Below are 22,391 nucleotides of genomic sequence, written 5' to 3' on the forward strand. Positions count from 1 at the left end.
ACCAAAATTATGATTAAATATTAATTCGATTTAAAAAAATGTAATTTCATTGGCTTACCCAGTACACCATATTGTTGGGGCGTGAGTCGCACATCTCCATCAGGTCCATTAGGTATTGATGAAATTAAAGAAGCTCTATCACTAATATGACTCCGTGTACTGGCTTCACTTCTCCTCGCCCATGAAACTTGAGAAACTGCATCTATCAAATAATGAACATTTTTATTGACTAACGAACATAAAAATCTTTATTTTCAAACTGTAATTTTGTTAACAGCTTTAAATTTTTTTCTAAAATTAAAAGAATTTCGGAAAAAAATGTTAGAAAATTTATTATTACCGAAATTAGAAGCCTTTGAATTCATAAATCTATGCCTAGCATCCCTGATACTTTTACGTGATGAAGGTAAAGGGTGTCTTCTCCTTCTTTTTAAAAACTGCGCCAAACTGCCTAATAATAATGTTCCACCAGTGAAACAAATAATTAATATCTGAAAAAATAGGATTGTTGTATATTTCAAAATCAATACCATATTAATTTATAATAATTCTTATAATCACTGAATCGTATAATAATAACATAATTATTGGAATGTTTTTAATACACAACTTTATTTAAAAACATCATTTTCAACATTATTTTCAGACAATTCAGACGATTCAGACACAAATAAAAACAACATTAACTCATATTTATATATAGAAATTTTTAAATATTCATATAAAAATTGCATTTTCAAGGAAACTTCGAGGACTCGTTGTTTTTATTTATGCCATGTCATAAAAATAATACATTTAACAATAAGAAAATTTAAGTACCACTTCTCATAATAAATAATTACTTACAAAAAATTGTAATGTAATATTAAATAATTTTTCATTACTTACATAAGATGTTTTTTTCTAAAAGATAACCTAAAAATAATTTAGAGGTTAGTTACCTTTTGTGTTTTTGAAAGATTAAACGATGGCAGCGAAATCAAATAACGGGAATACAATTTTCCCAAGACCTCATTTGCTTTGAAGAGTGACATTATTCAAAAAAAAATTTCTTTCTTTCTGGAATAATGTTGAATAACATGGAAAAAGACACTCTAAACACTTTGATTACACCCTCATCTTCATCACAAAACTGATCACAACACAATGCGCTTTCGCGCTGAATAAGGAACGAACCGGAATTATGTTCCTCATTTTACATATGTAATGAAAGAAAAAAACCGCGGGAACGGAATAAAGCACTGAGAGAAATTTTTTTCATTTCCTCAAATGATAAAAAAGGGATCAATAATTTAAATAAAAAACAATAGCCAGGACAAAAACAATAGTAAAATATAAATTTACAATTGTTTAAAAATCTACTTTTATACTGTAAATTAAAAATTGTATAATGTTTTTAAAAACTAATTGTTAAGGAAATATTTTCGAAAAACATGATTTTATCAAAAATATATAACAAAAATTGATACCACTTTTTATAAATAGATTACTTTTGATTTTTTACCAAATAATTTAAAGGATACTTTTATCTGAAAACAAAACACATGGATATACATTTACATATTTTAATTTTAAAAAATATGGTTGTTACTACTATTTCGTGGTAGAGAATAACAATATTTTTTTAAAATTAAATGTAAATGAATTAAAAAAACAAAAATTAATTATTAAGAATAACATAGCAACACACAAAAATCAAAATTTAAATAAAATATAGTAAACACTTTCACACATTCATTCCAAAACAATACTAAACAGTTTTCCTACCTACAATTTCTAATAAAAATATAATCTAAAACCTCATTCATACGTAAGGATCTATCTAAAATCCTACCTGAATCCGCAATCTAAATAAAAGCAAACTAAATTAACTGAATTACTCACAACGCACAATCACTCCACGGTTCTCTCTCATACCGCCCAGGTGCAAAAGACCTACTCTAGGGGTAACGCGCCCCGGGGCGGGTTCCCGTCACCTGAGCTTAAGAATTCTTAAAAACTAAAAAAAACAAAAACAAAAAAAAATCATTCTGATTGTTTTAAGCAAGATACAGTAAAACCTCCCCATTAAAAATTGTCAGTCTTTAAAAAAAATTTCATTTAAATAATGTTTATTTATATTACGCGAGATTTAAAATTTATTTTTGCAAAATACCAAAATGCATTCAATATATAAATAAAAAAAAAGAAATAAATATTATAAAAACTAAAATTAATAAATATTTGAACAATAATCAAATTTACAAAAAGTTTCCATTTGGAATTCTTCAAAAAATTAAATTAATTAAATTATCAATGACTACGTTAAATTTTAATATTTAATTTAAGTTATTCTTATCTTAAAAGTAAAATAAAAAATTTATTATTATTATTTAAATAAATTAATTTTTAATTAAGTAAATTAAATAAGGTAAAATTAAATTGAAATGGGAGATTTTACTGTAAAATAAAAATATATACCTGATGTAAAAATTAAATTTTAAAACGAAATGTTTTTAAAAAATAATAATTCCATCAGTCGTGTCGCCATGTTATTTAATTAAAAATCCACTGACTATTCGATGAATCCCTCGTTGCTGTTAAGGCGCACAGTGGAAACCATCCTTGAATCCATAAAATCCTTGAAGAAGATAAAAATGCCGAAGTCAACAATGAAGACGTGAACGGAAGTACTGATATGGTGTTGAAGAACGATTCCGCCGAAGAAGTAGATCTCGAAGTCTTTGCATATCCAGATATGTACAAATCACGTTGACACAACACTCACACACTTTTTTTCAAAATACGATTAATTTAATCGATTTAGAAAATTTTAACACTTTGACACTATTATTATTATTTATAAACACAGATAATTTTAAACACTTGCTATTCCGATGAGAAGAAAACACTTTTCCAGCAATAATAGAAACTTCAATTATTCTTTAAGTACGCAAACACTCCCAAAAGCATATTTGTTAAAGAAACTTTATTTAATAATCGTTAACTGTCCGCGACTGCAGAACGATCTCCAGACCGAAATATTCATTCGAAAGTAAGAACTCCTAGTAGTAAATATCGAATTATTGATGTAAAATACTTTAAAGGAAAATAAACTACAATATTGCTAACGACTCGACTTGTTACGGTTGCTAATATCAGGAGCTTCCTTAGATGTTAACACTTCGAAGAGCAGAACGATAATGACACGACCGCTGCGACAGTGTCGCCGAATATGCCCCCACTCTATTCCACTCCCACCCTGCTTGCGCGCACGCGAGCTTCTTATTGGCCGAGCGCTAAACAAGACGTGTACTAATTGGTTCGAAACGTTTCTCGTTTTCTTATTCATTTTCTAGTAAATCTTTACGTTTTAATAGCAAAATATTAAGTAAAATTATTAAATATAGTAACTATAACACAAATATATTAATATTAGTACAAACAAAATTAAGAAACTTTAATAATCAATATTAAACGGAATTTAAGAGAATACAGATGTTTCCCGAATTATCGTTTTACACAAAACACTACGAATTCAAAAGAACATAATATTTTTTACACGAACCGGCAAATACAAACTTAATTTTATATTATTCATCTTATTCAGGAAAGGAAGTGTTATAAATACTATTTAACGTATTAGAAAACCTACGTGACGTTGAAGTACTACGATGCGACAGGTACGATTAATTACGATAGGCACTACTAGGAGCTTACCATAGATGTTGACCCTTCGAAGAGCGGAACGATAATGAAGCGACTGCTGTTACACTGCCGCCGACTATACCCCCACTCTCTTACACTCCCACCCCGCTGACGCGCAAGCGAGCTCCTGATTGGCGGCGGGCTAGAGACGGCCACCGTTTGGCTTGAAATATTATTATATTACCATTGCTCCTACTACTAGCTCCCGTAGATGTTGACCCTTCGAAGAGCGGAACTATAATGAAACTACATACTGCCGCAGCGACAATGCCAACGACTATGCCCCCACCCTATTCCACTCCCTCCCTGCTGACTCGGGCGCAAGCCCCCTGATTGGTTGAGACTGAAGATATACGCGATTGGCTACAATTATTTCTCGTTCCTTTTTCATCACTTGTAAACAAAACTTTTAGATTATTTAACAAACTGTTATGCATTTAATTAATAAAAGTATTAATTAATTTAAATAACAAATGTATTAATTAATTTAGATAATAAATGTATTAATGAATTTAAATATAATGTATTTTTCAAGAATCATTTAATGTTAATAAATAAAATAAATAGTTTATCTTTTTCAGAAAATAATTAATGTTATTACTTAATTAAAAGAATTATAAATGCAAAATGAGAAAATAGAAAACAAAAACAAATTAAATATTTTTTTTCAATTATAATTAGGTCCATAATCTCATCCATCAAATGAAAGACAACTAATTTTGTAGTAATTCTTTATTTACTATAAAACTATGCACTGTGCCTTCAACAAATAACTGAGAGAAACTCTCGAGTGCCCAAAAAAGAGGATACTGCACGTGGATGTTGTGAAGTCGACTCAAAAATCGAAAAATAAAATACACGAATGCTACAATTAAGCAAATATTTTCTTTTTCCTACCAAAAAAAAATTCTTTTTTCTCAACGAAAGGCAACAAAAAAATAGTAAAATCAATTTTAAAAAAATATAAAAAAAATTTAATTAAATAACAAGAGAAATCATTGAAAAAAGATATTCCAACACGAATTAGTGTGATTCCCTAGATTTGATACATTAAATCGCTCTTTGATAATAATCTACAGAATAGAGTGGGTATTTTTTGAATTGATTGAAAATCTCAACACGGATATCCGCTTAATACTGCATTTTCCACAATTGAAAATTTTCACTGCGGATTTTTGCTTTTTTCTGTTTTGTATCTTTTTTTTGTTTTGTAGCGTTAACGTGCATTATTATCATGTATATTTCGTTCCGCAAGAGTGTTATGCTCATTATTATTGATAAATCGACGAATGATCCTCAATGGCGAGAAGAGCTTAATACAAAGTACCCGATTAAAGGATTTACAAAAGTTACATTTTCGAAGCTTAACATTAACACTATTATACTCTTATAAATTCATGCAAAAAGGCCACTATATCTACTGCTCCGAACGTTACGATTACAAACCATGACATTTACGCAATAAAAAATCGCTAATAAAAAATAATAAGAAAGGAAAACTTGATTATTTTTATTTTCAAAAATAAAAAAGTTTCCTTAACTTACAATTTTTTTCAAGAGAAACCCAAAGAAAAAATAGACAGAAAAAGTACAATTCTCAACAATACGATTTTGTAATTTCATTTTCGATCGATTTATTAATTATAATCTATTCTTTTTAATTTTTAATTTCAGAATATAAAATTAAGGAAAAAATGGTTCCCTAATAATTAAATTTTTTTGGATATGTTTACAATTCTCTTGGATTTTATCTAAAATAATTTTTTCATTTTTTTTATTTCTTTTTCAAACAATCTTTTACTATTTTTAAAAATATATTTTAGTTGGTTTTTTAATGTAGTATAAACTTTAAATATTTGAAAAAAGTTAACAAAAATAATTAAAAATACCTCCCCGTCAAAAATTTCTTTCTAAATTCATAAAAATATTGATAAAATTTAAAAAATTCAATTGTTTACAAAAAAAAGTTTCGGTAAAAGTGAAATTACATAATCGCTACTCCCTACACATTTTCTCTTTTAGCGGAACAATTGAAAAATTGAAAAATAGGATCACGCATTCTTCTTTCATTTTTTTTTCATATCAAAAAGAAAAATGTTCGTTCGAACGAAGCTGTATTATTTACACAGTATTTACAACTCAAATCGGCTCGATATTGTCGAGAAATATTTCTCTGCTCGCTAACTTAATAAGTTTTTCTATTTAAAAAAGAGAAAAAAATTAATTTCACGAATCAATGGGAACAAAAAGTTAAAATATTAAAAATAGATTTTTTAAGCTTAGAATTAAAATCAAATTTTATTAATAAAAAAAAAAGGGTTTTATTAATAAAAAATAAAAATAATCTACAATGATTAAAAACAATTGAAATAATAAAAATATGACAAAATTAAAAATCAAGGCCATTAATTTTTTTCAAGAAAAATTAATTACATGACAAGGAATGAAAATTTCGGAGAAATTACATTTTTTCAGAAATAGTCAATTTTCATCAAAATCGAATTTTCATTTCGATAAATTAAATTTGCTAATTAAATTTAATTTTCCAAGGAAGAAAATTCAATTCTATAGAAATTGATGTAATTTTATTTCCAAAGAAATTTAATATTAAGTAAATCAAATATTTCACAATATTAAATTTTAAAGAAAATAATAATTTTCCAAAATATTATTTTAACTTATTTGAAAGATATTTAATTTTCAAAGATATTAAATTTTTCTGGAAATAAAAAAATATTTCCAAAATATCTAATTTCAGGGAAAATTGCAAAAAATTTCTAGAAAATAAAAAATTGCCAAAAAAGAGAAATCAGTTTTGCAAGCAGAGTAGATCTGAGAGTGTGAAAAAAAATATTTGTCTTAAACTCTATCGCGCAACGCACGTAAAAACTCTGGCGGTTCGAAGCACAATGACTAAATACAAAGATTTTTTAGGCAGCTTTTGTTTTTTTAGATATTTTTCTGGGAAAGCTTTTTTTTATTAATTAATATCAATTATATATATACTTTGGGGGAATTTAAAAAAAAATGCCAAAGGGGAGCTGCCACACACGACGATTTATTTTTATTTTTCATTTAGCAATTTTAATAAGTCTTGTTGTTTTCTCTTTATATAGTTTTGTTTCTTTGTTTATGTTATATTTTTCTTTTTTTTCTTCTTTTTTCAACTCGATATAAAATGTGACGCATTTAAAGAACGTAGATCCATTTACACCACAACACTATATATATTTATTTAATATAATGACGCGACTCCAGTCAGGTTTAAACTTCTAAAATATTCTAGCTTCTTTTTTCGTGTGTCTATTCATATTAACATTTAATAATATTAATATTTATTCTACTAATAATCAACTCGTAGTGGAGAGATCTATTCATTTTTTTAAGATCCTAGCGAATTGACACAACTTCAATTTTCTAAATTTTAATTTTAAAAATACCAAAAAATTCTTTTCTCTATTCTATTTTTGGATACGAATTTCATTAATTTTAAAACAGATGGAAATCTCTATTTTTTAAATTAAATTATTTCAAAAGAATCGAAAAAAGTAATTTCATTTTCAGAATTTTGCCTTTTTGTGTTTGAACTAAATTAGAAATCTATTTTTTAAGAGTCCGAAATTTGAAATTTGAAAATTCGCTAAGGGGAATGGCTAGTGAACTTTGTAAAACTCTTTTTTACCTCCGTTTTTTGTTATTTTCAATTATCACATTAATTTCTATAGATTTTTTTGCATTCTTGAAAAGATTTTGTTTCTTTATTCTGTAATTATTGCCTACCAGCAGAGCGGAGATTCTCTTTTTTTTACCAAGAAGATTTTTTTTCTACTTGTAAAAGTTAACCAATGAATCAACAACGCTTTGCCACCTAGATTTTTTTTGTTCTTAACCAGAAAATTTATATTCACAATTGTATTTCTTTAGTTATGGAAATGAAACTGACTAATACATTAAAATGGAGGTAGAAACAAGAGAGAGATTAACTATTTTTTTCTTTGCAAATTTGTCATCTAAAAATGTGAGTTAACTACCCTAAGACACATGCAAGCGACTGAAGCACGCCAAGAGTTGGCAATGTATATTCAATTTTTTTTTAATATTATTCTCTAGTTCGTTTCATGTTTAAAATCTATTTTCTTTTCTCAAAAAAACCGCCAGATGTTTTTTTCTTTAAAAAAAAAAAAACTACGTCCAGGAAAACGCTAGAGAGAAATAGAGAAAAGTATCGAATTTTTCGAAAACAATTCCCAGAAGTTCTTTTTTTTAAATAATTTTTCCGGGTTTTTTGTCACTGCCATTGGGTTTTTTTTCTTGGAATGCCGAGGTATGGATAATCGCAAAACACAATGGTCATGCTCGACTGTCCAAAATAAAAGTAAGAGAAAAAAATAGAGAAGATATGATTTTAATTGCTGACACATTATTCCTGCAATTATTATTAATTATTTTTGTTTTTTTGCCTCTGATTCTGGATTCTCTTCTTGCTGATTATATAAGTCGGAAGACGATTTTTGTTTTGTTTTTCTTTTTTTTGCGTACAAGATGTAACTATGCTTACTTTTTATCCAAAAAGCTTTTCTTTTCCTTTAGCTGCTGGTTTCACTTTCCTTTTCGTTTTCTTGAAAGAATTTTCAACTTCCGATGGTGGGACAGCAAAAGAGTGGACGAATCGGAAGGTCATGAGGTAGGGACTAGCAGTTGTTCGGATCTGGAGGTGTCACAAGAAATTCATCTGCACGTTTATGATCAGAAAGCGCTCTCATTGTATAAGAATCCTGCGGCAATTCGCTTTTTCTTCGTAGCAATGGTTTCGATTTGTTTGTATTTGTCATCTTCTTTGCCTAAAGTTTCATTATTTATTATTAATAAATTTTTGTGATAAACATTAATTATTTACTATTATAATTAATTGTTTACTACTTATAATTTATAGCAAAAAGAAAGAAAAAATCTCTATTTAATCTTTTATCTCAATTTTTTTTATTTATTTTTAAAATTAAATTTAAATAAAATTTGAAAATAAACTAAGTTGATTAAAAAAACTTGTTTGTAAATAAATAATAAAGAAAGACCTAAATAAATAAATTACTAGTCTTTTTATTAATATAATTTTTTTTTTGGTTCTAATAGATAATTAATTTCGAAGAATGAAAATTTTACCTCGTTGGCTTTTGCTTCGATTTTCTCTAACGTCAATGGTGATTGATCGTTATCGCCGTCCTCATCAGGTGGTGTATTTTCTTGTTGATTTGCAGGATGAGTTTTAATTTGCATCCCTTTGTTTATCGAATTATAATTGGGATGCCTCATTGCCAGAGACTCGACTTTCGACCACGCTTCGTCCCTCTCTTTAAAAAGTTTCAACTCCTTCTGGCGATCCTTTATACAAGAATAAAAAAAAAATTATAAATAATGTATTTAAAATATTAATTCCTAGCCTGTTAATTAACATAATTAGAAATTAGTATAAATGGTAATAACGTCACTTCTATTATTTTTTTTCACTTATTATCACTTCTATTATTCTGTTATTATAATAAATTCTATATTTTTAGAATTAGGAAATAATTTTATCAAAGCATAAAAAAATTTGTCAAATTAAAAGGAAAATTGAAGAGAAATAAAAATTCAATACCAGGCAGTATTGTTGTGAGCATTCATCAAATACTTTTTGATTCATTTCCATAAAAAGTTTCAAAGCATTATAAATTAGTCCGTGTATTGTTTTGTTCCAATGATTCCGTGAATTTCTGTACAATGCTGGATACATGATCGGCAAAATAACAGAATAATTGTCCGAAATCAAAGACATTATATATTCATTATTCCAATAATAGAGAGCTCTCTCGGCCACCTGAAAAGAAGATAATATTTTCCGTTCAAACTAAAACAAATTGCATTTTAATTATATCGGAATAATGCACTTCATTTTTCTTCATTTTTATCGAATCAGCAAATTTTATTATATTTAATGCAAATTTACCATCTCAGTGATTAATTAAATTTGAACTACATTTTTTTATATTAATTTTTTGTTTGTAATACCGTTTTTACTTCTAATTCAATTTTAATTTGCTTTTCTTTATAATTTTGCAGCATTAATTGCGAATTATAGGAAGAAGAAAAAATTTTGCAATTAAATTAATTGACTGTAAATAGAAAGAAATTTTAAAAATAGAATGAATTTTGTAAGATGTGAAAAAATGAGATAAAATTATTTTACCTGAAAATGTGGTGACGAAACGCATTTGGATAATTGCCTAAAAAGTGGATCCATGACTTTTTGAAATTCGGCCGGTTCTATTACGTCTAAAATCTCTTCGAGTTCATTGAGGAACATCACCTCCTTTGGGGAGTGTGTCTTTGGCCAAAACTTTAAGAGATTTCTTATAACTGGTTCGGTCAACGATGGGTCCTTTTCCAAAAATTGTACAACACAATAAGCTAATTGCGGATGATAAACGGACAATGATTTCGCTTTGTGCAATGGCAATAGGACCTTGAGCAAAAAAACTTTATGTTCCTCCTTCAGAGGTAACGCAAAGCCATTGATAATACTGCAGAAGAAGAGAAATTAATTTTCACTCAGTTTTTTTGTTCTATTAATAAATAATAAAGATATTTTTAAGAAAAATGCTCGTAAAATTTGTACATTTCTTAAAAATCTGAATTTAATGAAAAAAAATGATATTATAGACATTTAAAATTACCTTCCAAGAATTTCAAGTAGCTCCGCAATTCCGTTGTGATGCTCCGTTTCATATATAAATCTATAGAAAACATTGTTTATTTGCTTTCGAATGTGCGCCCGGAGGCCGAGAAATTTTCCATAAATCCTGTGCAATGTTGTTTTCAGAAAATCTCTCTCGCGTGGATCCTCAGAATCAAAAAGTTCGAGAAGTTGAAGAATAAATTTATGATCAATGCAACGTTTTGCAATTGTTGGCTGAAAATCAGGTGACTCGAGAAAATGTAAGAAAAATTCATAAACCAATTGTAAATGTGGCCATGCCGCTTCCAACGTTGGCTCATCCTCCTCGGGATCGAATTCCGCTCCATTTGGATTCGATGACGGTGGCAATGTGCGAAAAAGATTCACCGCAAACTGCAATAAAAATAATACTTTACAAAATGTTATTACGAAAAAAAGAATAAAAATACAAACAGATATTTCATAAAATAAAAAAGGAAATATTGACAAATATAGGAAATAAATATAAAACATACGAATTTTTCGTAAAAGAATATTTTTCTTCTACAAAAAGTGTTTTTATAAAAATACGAACAATTAAATTGAAATTGAAATTTATTATCTCACCATATTCACTGCCTCGGGATATATTGGATCGGTAATGACATTTTTGTTTTCGGTGACGTATTCCACCATCTCGTGGAGTGCTCCTCGCTTTATTTCCTTCCATTTCAAGTCTGACAGGGGATCAGATTCAAAGTCAAAAAGAACACAACACTGCCGAAGCTTTTGAATAAAGAGCTGTTCACTTTCGTTACCCTGTTGCGCTTCTGCAAAAAAAAAGAAGACAAAAATTATGGTACACTTTCTTTTAATATACAAATACATTATTGTACGAATTCGACAATTAAATTGAAATCAAACAATAAAATTGTCTCCTGAATGAGAATATAAAAAGGAGAAATATCCATTTCAATATAGATTCACACAAACAATAATAAAAACTATAAAGCGAAAATGGTAATTCAATGCCTGAGACAATTTTTTAGTTCGTGACAAAAGATTTTATTGTCTTTTGCAGATTGATATCATGCTCAGGAAACATTTTTACTCTCAATTTTAGTTTCGAAAAAATAAAATAAATAACATGCTTTGAGTTTCAGTGATAAAATCCAAATCTAGAACTTTTTCTCTTCATAATAAAAACTTTTCTTCATAACTAAAATAATAAACTTTATTTTAATTTTTCCATTTAATTGGATTAAATTTAATTGAATTGAATTAATTTTTCCCATTTAATTTACAGAATTCTTTTTTTATTTCAATAAATTTAATTTTTTTGAACAATCTTCAATTACGAAAACAATTATTTTAGAAGACAAAAAGAAAATTCATAATGCAAAAGGATTTACGTTTCACAAAGTAAATTCTAATTTAACTGGGTGACTATTTATTGTTTCTTCTCTTTTATTCTAATATTCACGAATATTGTCTCGACATTTGTGATAAATTTATTATTTTCAATTTACTCATCAAATTCAGGTCAACTAAATTTAAATATAAACTCTCTCCAAAGTTCAAAGTATTTAGATGCGGTAAAACCTCAAAATTAAATCACTTTGAAACTGAAAATTCATCGAATTATTGTAGTTTAATATCAAAGTGCCAGTACAAAGTCATTAGATCAAAAATTATTTTCAAAAATTGAAAACAAAAAAATATTCAAAAAAATCTATGAAATTTAGGAAATGCTTCTTTCAAATTCTATAAAATAAAATAATTGAAATTGATTAAAAAAATAAGTATTAGTATAAAAATTTTATAAAAATAATAAAATTAAAAAGAAAATTTAAAAAAAAATTAAAAAATAGAATAAATAAAAAAATAAACAGAAAAATATAAATATCAGAATTTACAATAATCTGTTAAAGGCTAAATAAGTATAAACAATATAATGCAAATAAATGATAAATAAATATAAATCTAAAGTTACAAAAATAAAATTCCAAATAAAATTTATAATTTATTTAAAGAACCTATATTTTGATATCAATTCTCAAAACGCGGGTGAGTCCAAAAAACAATACGAAACCATCAGACATTGAAAATTGTAAATACAATTCAGATATTTAGAAAAAAAGTTAATTAAAATTGTTCCTAACTTTTCTCGAGTATTATTTAAAAGAATTCTGATTTTCTCAAAGTGTTAAAAAAAACAAAAACAAAATCAATATTGAAAAATCGACAATTACCGATTAACAGCGGCTGCAGGGGTTGTTGATAATACAAAGTATTAACGGCAGGATAAAATTTATTAAATTCCTGAGCAGAATAGGCAGCAAATGCCAAATCCTGATGAAAACTAGGACTTTTAGGCAATCCAGTGCTTAAAGTCGGAGTTGTATCGCTCACATGAACCATTTTTTGAATATTATTTATTTACTTCTTAGTCTTATTATTATTCTTTGGTAAAGTAAATTTAGTCTGTCTGTATAGATTCAATATGGAATTACTTTATATTTGACATATATTTATATACAAAAAGTCTATTTGTTTGGCATTAAATTTTTTTTGGCGTGTTCACAGCGAGTGAGAGTAAGAGAAAGAGAGAATCTTGCCAACAATTCTGGCGTAAAATCAACAAAACGCAGTACTTCTTTCTATCCTTGAACTGATCCACAGAACTCGACCAGTTGGATTCTCCCTTCTCGTATATTATACTTTTGCGCGGCAATCTGTTGCTTCGCATCAACCCACAATATTTTAAGAATCAATTTCCTCTCATTAAATTTTCCAAAATTCCATAATACAAAATGGAAAAAATACTTTCTGAAGATGAAAATAAAAGAGGGTTGTGAAAACAAAATATCATCGCGAATTCTCTTTACCCCTTTTTTGAGTTTGAAGAAGAAAAGAGAGAGAATTTTTTTGTTTTCTTCCGAGAGTGAAAAACAAGTCTTTTGAAAGAAGAGAATATCTTTCAAAAAGCACCTTCTGACGAAAATCTTTAAATACACATTATCCTTGAGGATAGAAAGTAGTTTTGGATAAAGAGCTTTGCTTTTCAATAAAAGAAAAAGCTGAGCTTAAAAAGGCTCAGTGGCAGTTGCGAGAGTTCGAAGAGGGCAATGTTCGCGGTTCACGGGATGACTGTTTGGATTGTTTAGAGAGTTTCATCGGCGAAAAGGAGAGGCGAGGGATTATATTTTTGATGGCGCTTGCGCGACCTCGTGGAGCAATCGATATTTCTTGACGTAAAATGGGAATATGTTTTCGCTAAAGCCAATTGACGGGTCGGAGTATATTGAGAAAGGCCAGGAGAAGTCAAGAGACAAGTCATTGAACAGATGACATTTTCCGATGAGAAAACGAGAAAGAAAAAAGAGAAATGAAAACACACAGTCATGCCAAAGAGAGATAAATTGATTAAAATGGCAGTTTGCCAAAAAGTGCGTCTTCAACAAACGATTCAACAGGCATTACTTGTTTGCAATCAATTTACCTATATAAACAACACTGAGGAGGTGGAGAGAAAAGGAAAAAAATATATGTGAAGACCGGCCGGCCTCTGAAAAGCGTAAAATACATTCCGGCATTTCGATTGAAATACCGATGAAATTGTATAAATAGCAACGAGCCAACCGTATCGAAGTTCGGTTTTTATTTTCTTTCTCTCACTCTCAATGTCTCACTTTATCTGTGAAGACGAGACAAGAATAATACTGAATTTCAAGAGAGATTTTAGACGATGCGTTAACTACACCGATTTAGAATATTCAATTGATCTGCAAATTTTCCCCCACTTTCTTCTGTATTTTTCATTTTCATTTTTCAATGTCTGATATAAGTACTTGTTTTTTGGAGTCACTTTGCGAATTCTGAAAAAGAAGAAAACCGATTAATAAACTGATAAATAATAATAAAATCAATATTAAATAATATTTTGATAACATTAAATAATATTATTTCCCTTTGATTTGAAAAACAAATATTCGAACGTTTTGATTTAAATTAAATTTTCTTCAAGATAAAAAAGCAGAAATACAAAATTTTTTACAAATTTATGCTTCTCATAATTTAAAATTTTTCCATTTGAAAAATAGTTCAGAGATGAAAAATTCTCTTGTTGAAGTAATTTTAAAGAAAAGCTGATATTTTAAGATATGTAAAGAAAAATGTACGAACGCACAAAAGATAACGTTTTTCTTTTTCTTTATAATTATGACAAGTTTATTAAAATTATTAGTAAAAAATAAAATATGAGAGAATAAAAGAGAAAATTTTTAAATAATAACCATTACGAGTTTCAATTGAATTTTAACATTAATTTATTTTACTGATTAATAGAAACTTTTTAATGCATCAAGCCTGAGGCGAGTTAATAAGGAATCTGGATTAACTAGATGCGTTTCTAAATCCTTGATCCACTATCCTAAAATGGTGAGGGATTTATTAAGATTTATTGAACGTATCGTTAAACTTTATTTATTTTTATTGTTGATACTAAATTGTACGCGAAATTTTATCATTCCAAATATAAACGAACTTTGGAGAATGGAAAAAATTTAATAAAAACGATAAATTAATAATAAAAATAGAAAAAGGAAATAACAAAATACGAGAATTGAAAAAGTCTATTAGAATTTCTCTTTAGATTTTATTCCGATTTTCAGAAATTTCTTTTTAGTTATTTTTCTGGTTTTTATTATTATTAATTTTACAAACTTATTTAAATAGAAAAATTTGATTTTTTTTTTATTTTTAGCAATAAATCCAGGAAAAAAACGTTTAAATGCAAAAATAAATAATTTAAATTTAACCCAAATCTCAATTTGAAAGCTAATATTTAAATTCTAAAGTTTAATATTTTATCGTTAAAATTAAATTAAATAGAAATAGAAAAATATACTTATATTATTTCTATTTCAATGTAACTGAAAACTAAATATAAAGAAATTGAAGTTTGTTTTTCAAGCTCTTTAAACTCAGTTTTAGAATTTTTCCTGTTTTATTTTTGAATGTGAAAAAATAAAAGTTTAAAAATACTGAAAAAAGCACGAAATATGAATTTTAAAGAAAAAAATTAAATAATTAAAATACGGACCAATTTAACTTAGTATGTCATAAATAAAATATTCTTATTAATTTAAATTCTAAATAAAAAATGTTATCTGATTTCAAAAAATTTAGCTTTAAAATTGAAAAAATCACCGATTAATAAAATGAATAAATTATCTAATTAAAATTTCCATTTCTGCCAAAAGATTAAAAATCATTTCACCTGTTAAAAGCGGTAATTTTTGTAATTCGCGATTCTTCGATATATTGAATCTCGAACTGCTCTGTCGTTTATCCTTTTTGATAACTGGCACTCCTGGTTGATACTTGATTTTATTTATGAGTGTTGGAGGTGGAGGAGCACTGACTGATGGTGGTCCACTCGATGCTTTGTTCGCCTACAAAGAAGAAAGAAAATTATGAGTCACTTTGGAATCAAAAATAAGTTCACAAACAAAATAATATACAGTACATTTTAATCCTTATATTTATTTAAATAAAAATCCCCCAATCTTTTAATTTTACCCTCTTCAAAATTCAAAATTTAGATTTAAATTTTAAACCTGTTTTAAACGTATTTCAAATAAATAATTCATGAAAATTTTTGGAACACATTCAGATGGGACAAATAAAGTTGTCAAGTTCGAAAAAAATGGTCAATTAATAACATTAATAATAATGCCAAGAATTTAAATTCCATTAAACACTTGTTTATTATTTGTCTCGTTAAGTATTTTGCAAACTATGCACATCGTAAATCTGCATAATAAATTTTATCACACGTCTTTTTGCATTATGAGAAAATGTCTTATGGAGTAAACAGATTAGTTTAGAGATCTTATTCCAATTTTGTGTTTTTACAGTGGTTGTAAATTTCTTTTTCTTTCGATAACTGAATTTTGAAAAATATTTGTCTAAAAATATAAAAAGTAACGATTCTTTTTAGAAGTGTTGGAGAATTTAAAAACAATGGAATTGATTTTCATCCCACGTGAAAAAAAACATTTTTTTTATAAACGCGTCACCTGCCTTCTTCTTGAACACGTTTGCAAAGTTTTGCATCTTATTCTGCATTCCAGTTGCCAAAAAAAGGAGACGAATCCACGTCTCCTTTTATTTCTCCTCTATCCGCTGATTTTTCTTTTTTTATTTTTACTGTAAACTCACAGCTTCCTTTATAAGGGTGGATGAGAATTCCTCTCTCATCTGCATATTCTATTATTTTCTCTCCTACACAATGACAATGACACCTGACTGATAAAATACAACACACTCGGAAATAAACACTCGTCGTTATAACTTGCACGTTTATTTTTTTTTCTTCTCCTAATATTCAACTCGTTATTATTGTCACTATCATCGAATACTTCTGCTTTGATTAGCATTTCTTCGTTTCCCTTTTTTTTGACGAATTAATAGTAGAAAGAAAATTTTTTTTGTCTGATAAAGTAAAATATCCATTGGTCACTTCCATTCGCTGCTTATTATTTTTCCTTTCATAAAAGAAAAGATTTTCTTCAATTAGAGAAAAAAAAACGATTTTTGGAAATTTTAATTACACTGAACTTTCTTTTTTTTTTCCTTTCTCGGTCAACTTGAGGAAATTAATATCCAGTAATTATATAATTTTTCAGTTATACTTTCATCTCTCAGGTTGTCCGACAAGGTCATTTACGATGAGCGTCATTAAAAATAATAATAAAAATAAAATGAACACCTCGATTCTACTCGTGATCGCCGAATCAAATCACATAGTTTTCAACTTGCGACATGACTTTTGGCGAGTATAAACTATACACCGACATACTTGTTTGATCTCTTAATTTAGATGAGACTCAACGTGAAGAAGACGGAAATTGCGGCCAAAAATATAATTATAAACGACATTTTTTTTACCCCTAAAGATTCTTTTTATTGCCCAATTTTATTTTCTCTCACGACTCAAAATTTTCTTCCATAAATTCAATCCTGATTCGCGATACTTTTGTTAATTAATATTTCTTACTTTTATTGATACAAAATTTATTTTCATATTCAATAACTTTTTAATAAATGAATAAATGAATTTAATAAATAAATTATAATGTATAAAAAATAAGGAAATAAACAATAAAATAAAAAACGATCGAATTTACAATACATTGAAAAAAAAACAGTACTGTAAAAAATAAAAATATAGTAAATAAAGTAAATAAATGAAAATAAATACGAAAAAATTATTTAAACAAATGTAAATAATAAAAGAATATTCCAGTTTAAAATAATGTAAAAAAAATTATAACAAAGCACAAAATAAAGTTTCATTTTAATGTTATATTTAGAATTATTTTTTTATATTTCCGCATCGCGAGGTCATAATTATTGTTAATATCTAGAGATGCTAATAAAAACAAACAAAAAATTATTCAAATAATTATCATGAAGTGAATAATTTATTTCTTTCGACATTTTAATTTTGAAGTGAAATTTTTTTTCTGAATTTTCTTCTACAAATTTTACATGAAAACTTGAATAAAAATACTGAATGAAAAATAAATCTTGAAAGCGACTTTTAATCAATATCTTTAAAAACGTTATTCGATAAATCTTGTATCAATATAAAAGTGCATGCTGACCTACTAAACAATATTTTAATTTTACACGAGAGAAGTTTATAAATAAAATCATGTTAATAAAAAGTTCGATAAGATTACTATAATACAAACTGGAAAATTCAATTGGACAAAAGTGGAAGAAATTTTTTTTTCCTATATTCTTTCTCTTTTCTTTTTATATATATATAATCAACAAAGTATATATTCCTTATCAGTCAATGAAATGTCCACTTATTCTTATCACCAACTATTTATAACTTCAATCCTCTTTTTTTAAATTAATTTTTAATTATAATTTTCAAATTCTGATCTATTATTTTTCATTCAAAGTTGACAATAAATATTTTCCAATAGAATAGAAGTTAATTTATGCGTCAAAAAAAATTGATTTTTAGAGTGAAAAGATTTTTTTTTTATTTTGATCGCAACTTCCAGTCTTCAAAGCACGTTAGTTTATTTATAAATTTTTAATCACAAGCTCCACGTGTTTTATAAGGTTCAGAAGGTTATTGTCGATTACATAAAAGCCGATTAATTGGCATACATTACAAAATCACGCACGCACAACACACTTTTTTTTTTGAGAAAAAACAAAAAAATTAACTCACAGGAAATAATATTTATTCATTAAAAATTTGCACGGGGAGGAAAACAAATTTTTTTATTCTTGATTTTGAATTTAGGGGAAAATTCTTTTCTTTGAAAAAATTTGCGAACGAATAGAAAGAGTTGTATGTGATTTTTTTTGTAGATTTTTATATAAAATAGTGATGTGCGTGGCACCCACGAAAACTGAGACTGCGTTCCTCGAGGAGAGTTAGGTTTCTTCAACCTGTTCTCACATTGCCCCCTTCCCCACTTCCTTGTCGAACTCCAACAATTCCTCCTACCCTCGTTTTCCTCCTCCCTGTCTCCTCATCCACCCACATATTAATTACGACGTTATAAACAAATCAGCTCAGGGATATGTTGCTACTTCGCAGTAATTTTTTTCTATTTTTTTTTGTTCGAAATTTCTTTCTTTTTCGGAGCTTGTACTGTCAAATTTTTATTTTTCTTCCTCTGGCAAAATTTTATCAATCTTAAAATCCAGGAAACAAGATTTCCTCCTCTGATCTTTTTTCTCCCTTTTTGTCTCAGTTTAAATATTTTTGTATCTATTTCCATTTTTGATCTTTTTTGTTTCTTTGTCATGTTCACGATTTTGTTTTTCTCCAATGAAGTGGATTACAATAGAAGAATAGTAAATATTGTTAATTTGTTTCTAAATTGTAAATTAATTCCTTAACGTTAATAACAATGTCTATAAATAAGCGAGATTTTAATGTAATGCAAAAGGAATCAATCATTTTGTCACCTAGAGTGAAATATACTCTGACCACTTGACAATTACATCCTTTTTGTATCTCAGTGTTTCTACGTGATCAGTAATAATTCCAATCACTTATGTAACCGTTCATGACAGTAGGTCATAAAAGAATATATATATATATATACATATATAAAAGGAAGATGCGCATTTTCTGACGCTATTAAATTATATTTATTTCTCTGTTGACATGAGGTCCTTGGCAAATACAGGAATTTATTCAAGTAACCAACAGGTTTCTCAGGACAATACCTTCAAGAGAATTCGAAAAAAATTTTTTCCCCATTTTCCTCTATTCTAAAAAGCCATGGAGTAAAAATCTAAAAATCAAAACAAGTTTGCAAATTTGAAAAAAAAAAAAAATTCATTACAAGATTCATGTTATTTTCTCTTTCTGCATTTATTATTATTTATTATTTATAAACTGAAAATCATTTTCTTTAAATGACAGGAAATTTTTGTTTATTTTTGCCATTTAAAAATTTACTCGAATACAAAAAAATTTAAATAAATAAAAGTCTTCTCTTTTTTTTTGTTTCTAATTTTAAGACAGAAAATAAAAAAAAAATTTATTCAGAGAAGATTTTTATCGAATGTTTATGATAAAAAGTACTCTTTGGCAGTATGGACTGTCACATGAAATAAAAATCACAAGGTTATCAGAGAGAGAAAGAGAGAGAGAAAATGTATATGATTTAACATAGTTTATAAAAATTACATAACTTTTGGCTAACGATTAGTAGAAGTAACTTTTTTATTACTTGAGCAATATTCCGATAGCTATCAATTTGTCATTTCCTTCGAGATGAGTTGTTTTTTTTTCTTTTTTGTCAAAGGACATTAAAAATAATATTTAAAATTACTCCGCGACTATTTACAATTGTCACGCACGTGGCAGATCCTCAACTTTTGGCTTGATTCCAAAACTCTTTTGTGATCAATAGCCTTAAACGAATGTAAATAAAGAGAATCTCAATTATTTCAAAATTTCAAATGCACTCGAAAAAAATTATTTGCAAAAATAAATTTTTAATATTTCACAGTTTTTTTTCGACTAATAAAAATCCCTTTCGAAAAAATAAAATAACTATAAAATAAATAATAAATAAATATTAAAATTTAGATATTAATGATTAAATAAGTATTTTTAATGTATTTCTATAATTTGCAGGAAGTTTGATCAACAAGTTTAGTAAAATAACTGCGAAAAAAATGGTAATGCAATAAATGAAGATATTTTTTTCTCCTTTAAACTTCATTGACAGATTGACATTAGTTTGTCCATTAAGTTTTTTTGTTACGAATGAACATTTGTACTTTGAAAAGTCTGAATCTCTTTATCTCTATCATAACAATTCTCCACGTGTTCGTACTTAATGGTTGAAAAATGTATTTTAGTGTGAAATATAAAGGCGCGAGTATAAAAGCACGACAAACATTATTTCTTATGCAGCAGGTACAATTTGCTCTTGTGTTAACGTATTCCTTCTGCGAGTCTTTTGTTTTCATCAGTGCAAACGCTTTATGTATTGTCGCGATACATAACAAAAGACAAAGGAAAACGCAAGCTACATTTCTCTCTCTCTCCCCATCTCTATCATCACTGTATATACTTAAATTAAAAAATCAATTGTTTAGATTAAAAGTAAATTTTTTTTTTATTTTTCCAGAATTTGGAAATATATCACTATTTCATTCTACTACTTTCACTTTTATTTAATTCTAAACTATTCCTAAACAATTGCAAAATAGCAAATATCTAATATAAGAATTCTTAATTTTGAGGTTAGGAAACTCACGATTGTTAAAAGTGACAAAATTGTTTGCAAATTCAACAAAAATCTTGCAATGAAACGAAGAATTTCAATATTAGCTATTTACTTCTAAAACCTAACGAGAGCAAACTTAATAAGTAAAAATGAAACCTGAATTGTTGATATTAGAACTTGAGTTGATTATCCTGTTAAATAATTAAAAGTGGAAAATTGAATTTGTTGCTTAATAGTGTCAGGCGTGTAACTGACAAGTTGGAACTATAACCTCACCTCATCACCCGGTTCACTGTCCTTGCCATTCTTTCCCTTGTCCTTACTGCTCTTGGCCGGTTCCTGGAACAAAACGTACACCAAATTATATTAAGCACAATTTGTTGACAATGATAAATTGACGATTTAAAGACGGCAGAGTGCGAAAAATGATTTCTTAAAAAAAAATAATGTATTAATAGTGAGATGCAAGAAAAATAGGGTAGGAATAGAGTACCATTGTAATTTATTCACGCGCTTCAAGAAAGGGGTTACGTTTAAGAGTAACGGGTGATTCGTGTGGTCGCTTTGGTTGAATTCGCGAGGTCACGGTTGATCACGAAACACGTTTAATGTTGGAAAACTTAATTTCTGACTTTGTTTATGGCTGGACATCGGCGATCAGGCGATTAGGGGAATTAATTCCCTATTTCCCTGTTGGCCGTCATCTATACCATTTCACTTAGAAAGAGAGAGAAAAAAACACCGCAAGCATTTTTTGATATATAAGAGTATATGTATAGTGTTAACGGACAGAGTAAAGTAGACACAAGAGAATTTTTTTTCTTCCCCTCACTATCATATGGCACGCACCTTGTCTTTCTTTTGCCTGTTAGGCATTTTATCGAGCACTCGGCCGTCGACGACGTTTCATACGATAAACCGACGGGCACACTTTTTAACGTTTCTATCTAATATGTACATCAATTAACATCAATCAAAAGCAACGAAAGCAACCAGCCGAAACACGGCAAAAAAAACGGCGGCCATCGACGACTCTTTCGATAATCGATTGTTGCGCATCGTTAAAATTTGCTGCTACCTTCACATCAGCGGGAAATTTAAATCTTTTTTTAAACAAAATTAAATTGTTAATACGGAAATTTGCAAAAATATTCTTAATTATTAGTCAACTTTATGGAATTTTAATTTTTTGAAAGCTTGGAAATCAAAATAAAAACATTTCT

General features: G+C 27.6%; 2 protein-coding genes and 1 long non-coding RNA gene across 4 annotated transcripts in view; all 3 read right to left on the minus strand.

Moving 5' to 3' along the window:
- The window catches only part of LOC122499327 (mitoguardin), a 31,058-nt gene extending 29,908 nt beyond the window's left edge, over positions 1-1,150 (minus strand). Inside the window, exons 1-3 of the mRNA XM_043607611.1 lie at positions 942-1,150; positions 341-491; positions 59-202 (exon numbers count right to left, since the gene is read on the minus strand). Coding sequence (XP_043463546.1) covers positions 59-202; positions 341-491; positions 942-1,034 — 388 coding nt within the window. The 5' untranslated portion in view covers positions 1,035-1,150. The remainder of the gene's footprint in view (positions 1-58; positions 203-340; positions 492-941) is intronic.
- Positions 1,151-6,712: 5,562 nt separating this feature from the next.
- LOC122499346 (serine/threonine-protein phosphatase 2A 56 kDa regulatory subunit gamma isoform-like) lies at positions 6,713-22,204 on the minus strand. Of its 2 annotated transcripts, none has more exons than XM_043607643.1 (9): positions 22,018-22,204; positions 21,445-21,507; positions 15,660-15,834; positions 11,006-11,208; positions 10,398-10,792; positions 9,911-10,244; positions 9,323-9,541; positions 8,848-9,066; positions 6,713-8,528 (listed from the first exon to the last, which is right to left on the minus strand). In XM_043607643.1, the coding sequence occupies exons 1-9, from the start codon at positions 22,042-22,044 to the stop codon at positions 8,379-8,381; spliced, it is 1,785 nt and encodes a 594-aa protein (XP_043463578.1). In that variant the 5' UTR covers positions 22,045-22,204; the 3' UTR covers positions 6,713-8,378. The 2 variants fall into 2 exon arrangements, with proteins under 2 accessions (XP_043463578.1, XP_043463579.1); XM_043607644.1 differs by lacking the exon at positions 22,018-22,204 and adding an exon at positions 21,662-22,003.
- Positions 16,310-18,494, minus strand: LOC122499347. Its single transcript, XR_006301316.1, has 3 exons — positions 18,052-18,494; positions 17,154-17,404; positions 16,310-16,929 (listed from the first exon to the last, which is right to left on the minus strand). It is a non-coding gene; the product is annotated as an uncharacterized LOC122499347 (long non-coding RNA).
- Positions 22,205-22,391: the final 187 nt, after the last annotated feature.

Source organism: Leptopilina heterotoma, unplaced genomic scaffold, assembly GCF_015476425.1.
Source record: "Leptopilina heterotoma isolate Lh14 unplaced genomic scaffold, ASM1547642v1 Lhet_167, whole genome shotgun sequence".
NCBI lineage: Eukaryota > Metazoa > Arthropoda > Insecta > Hymenoptera > Figitidae > Leptopilina > Leptopilina heterotoma.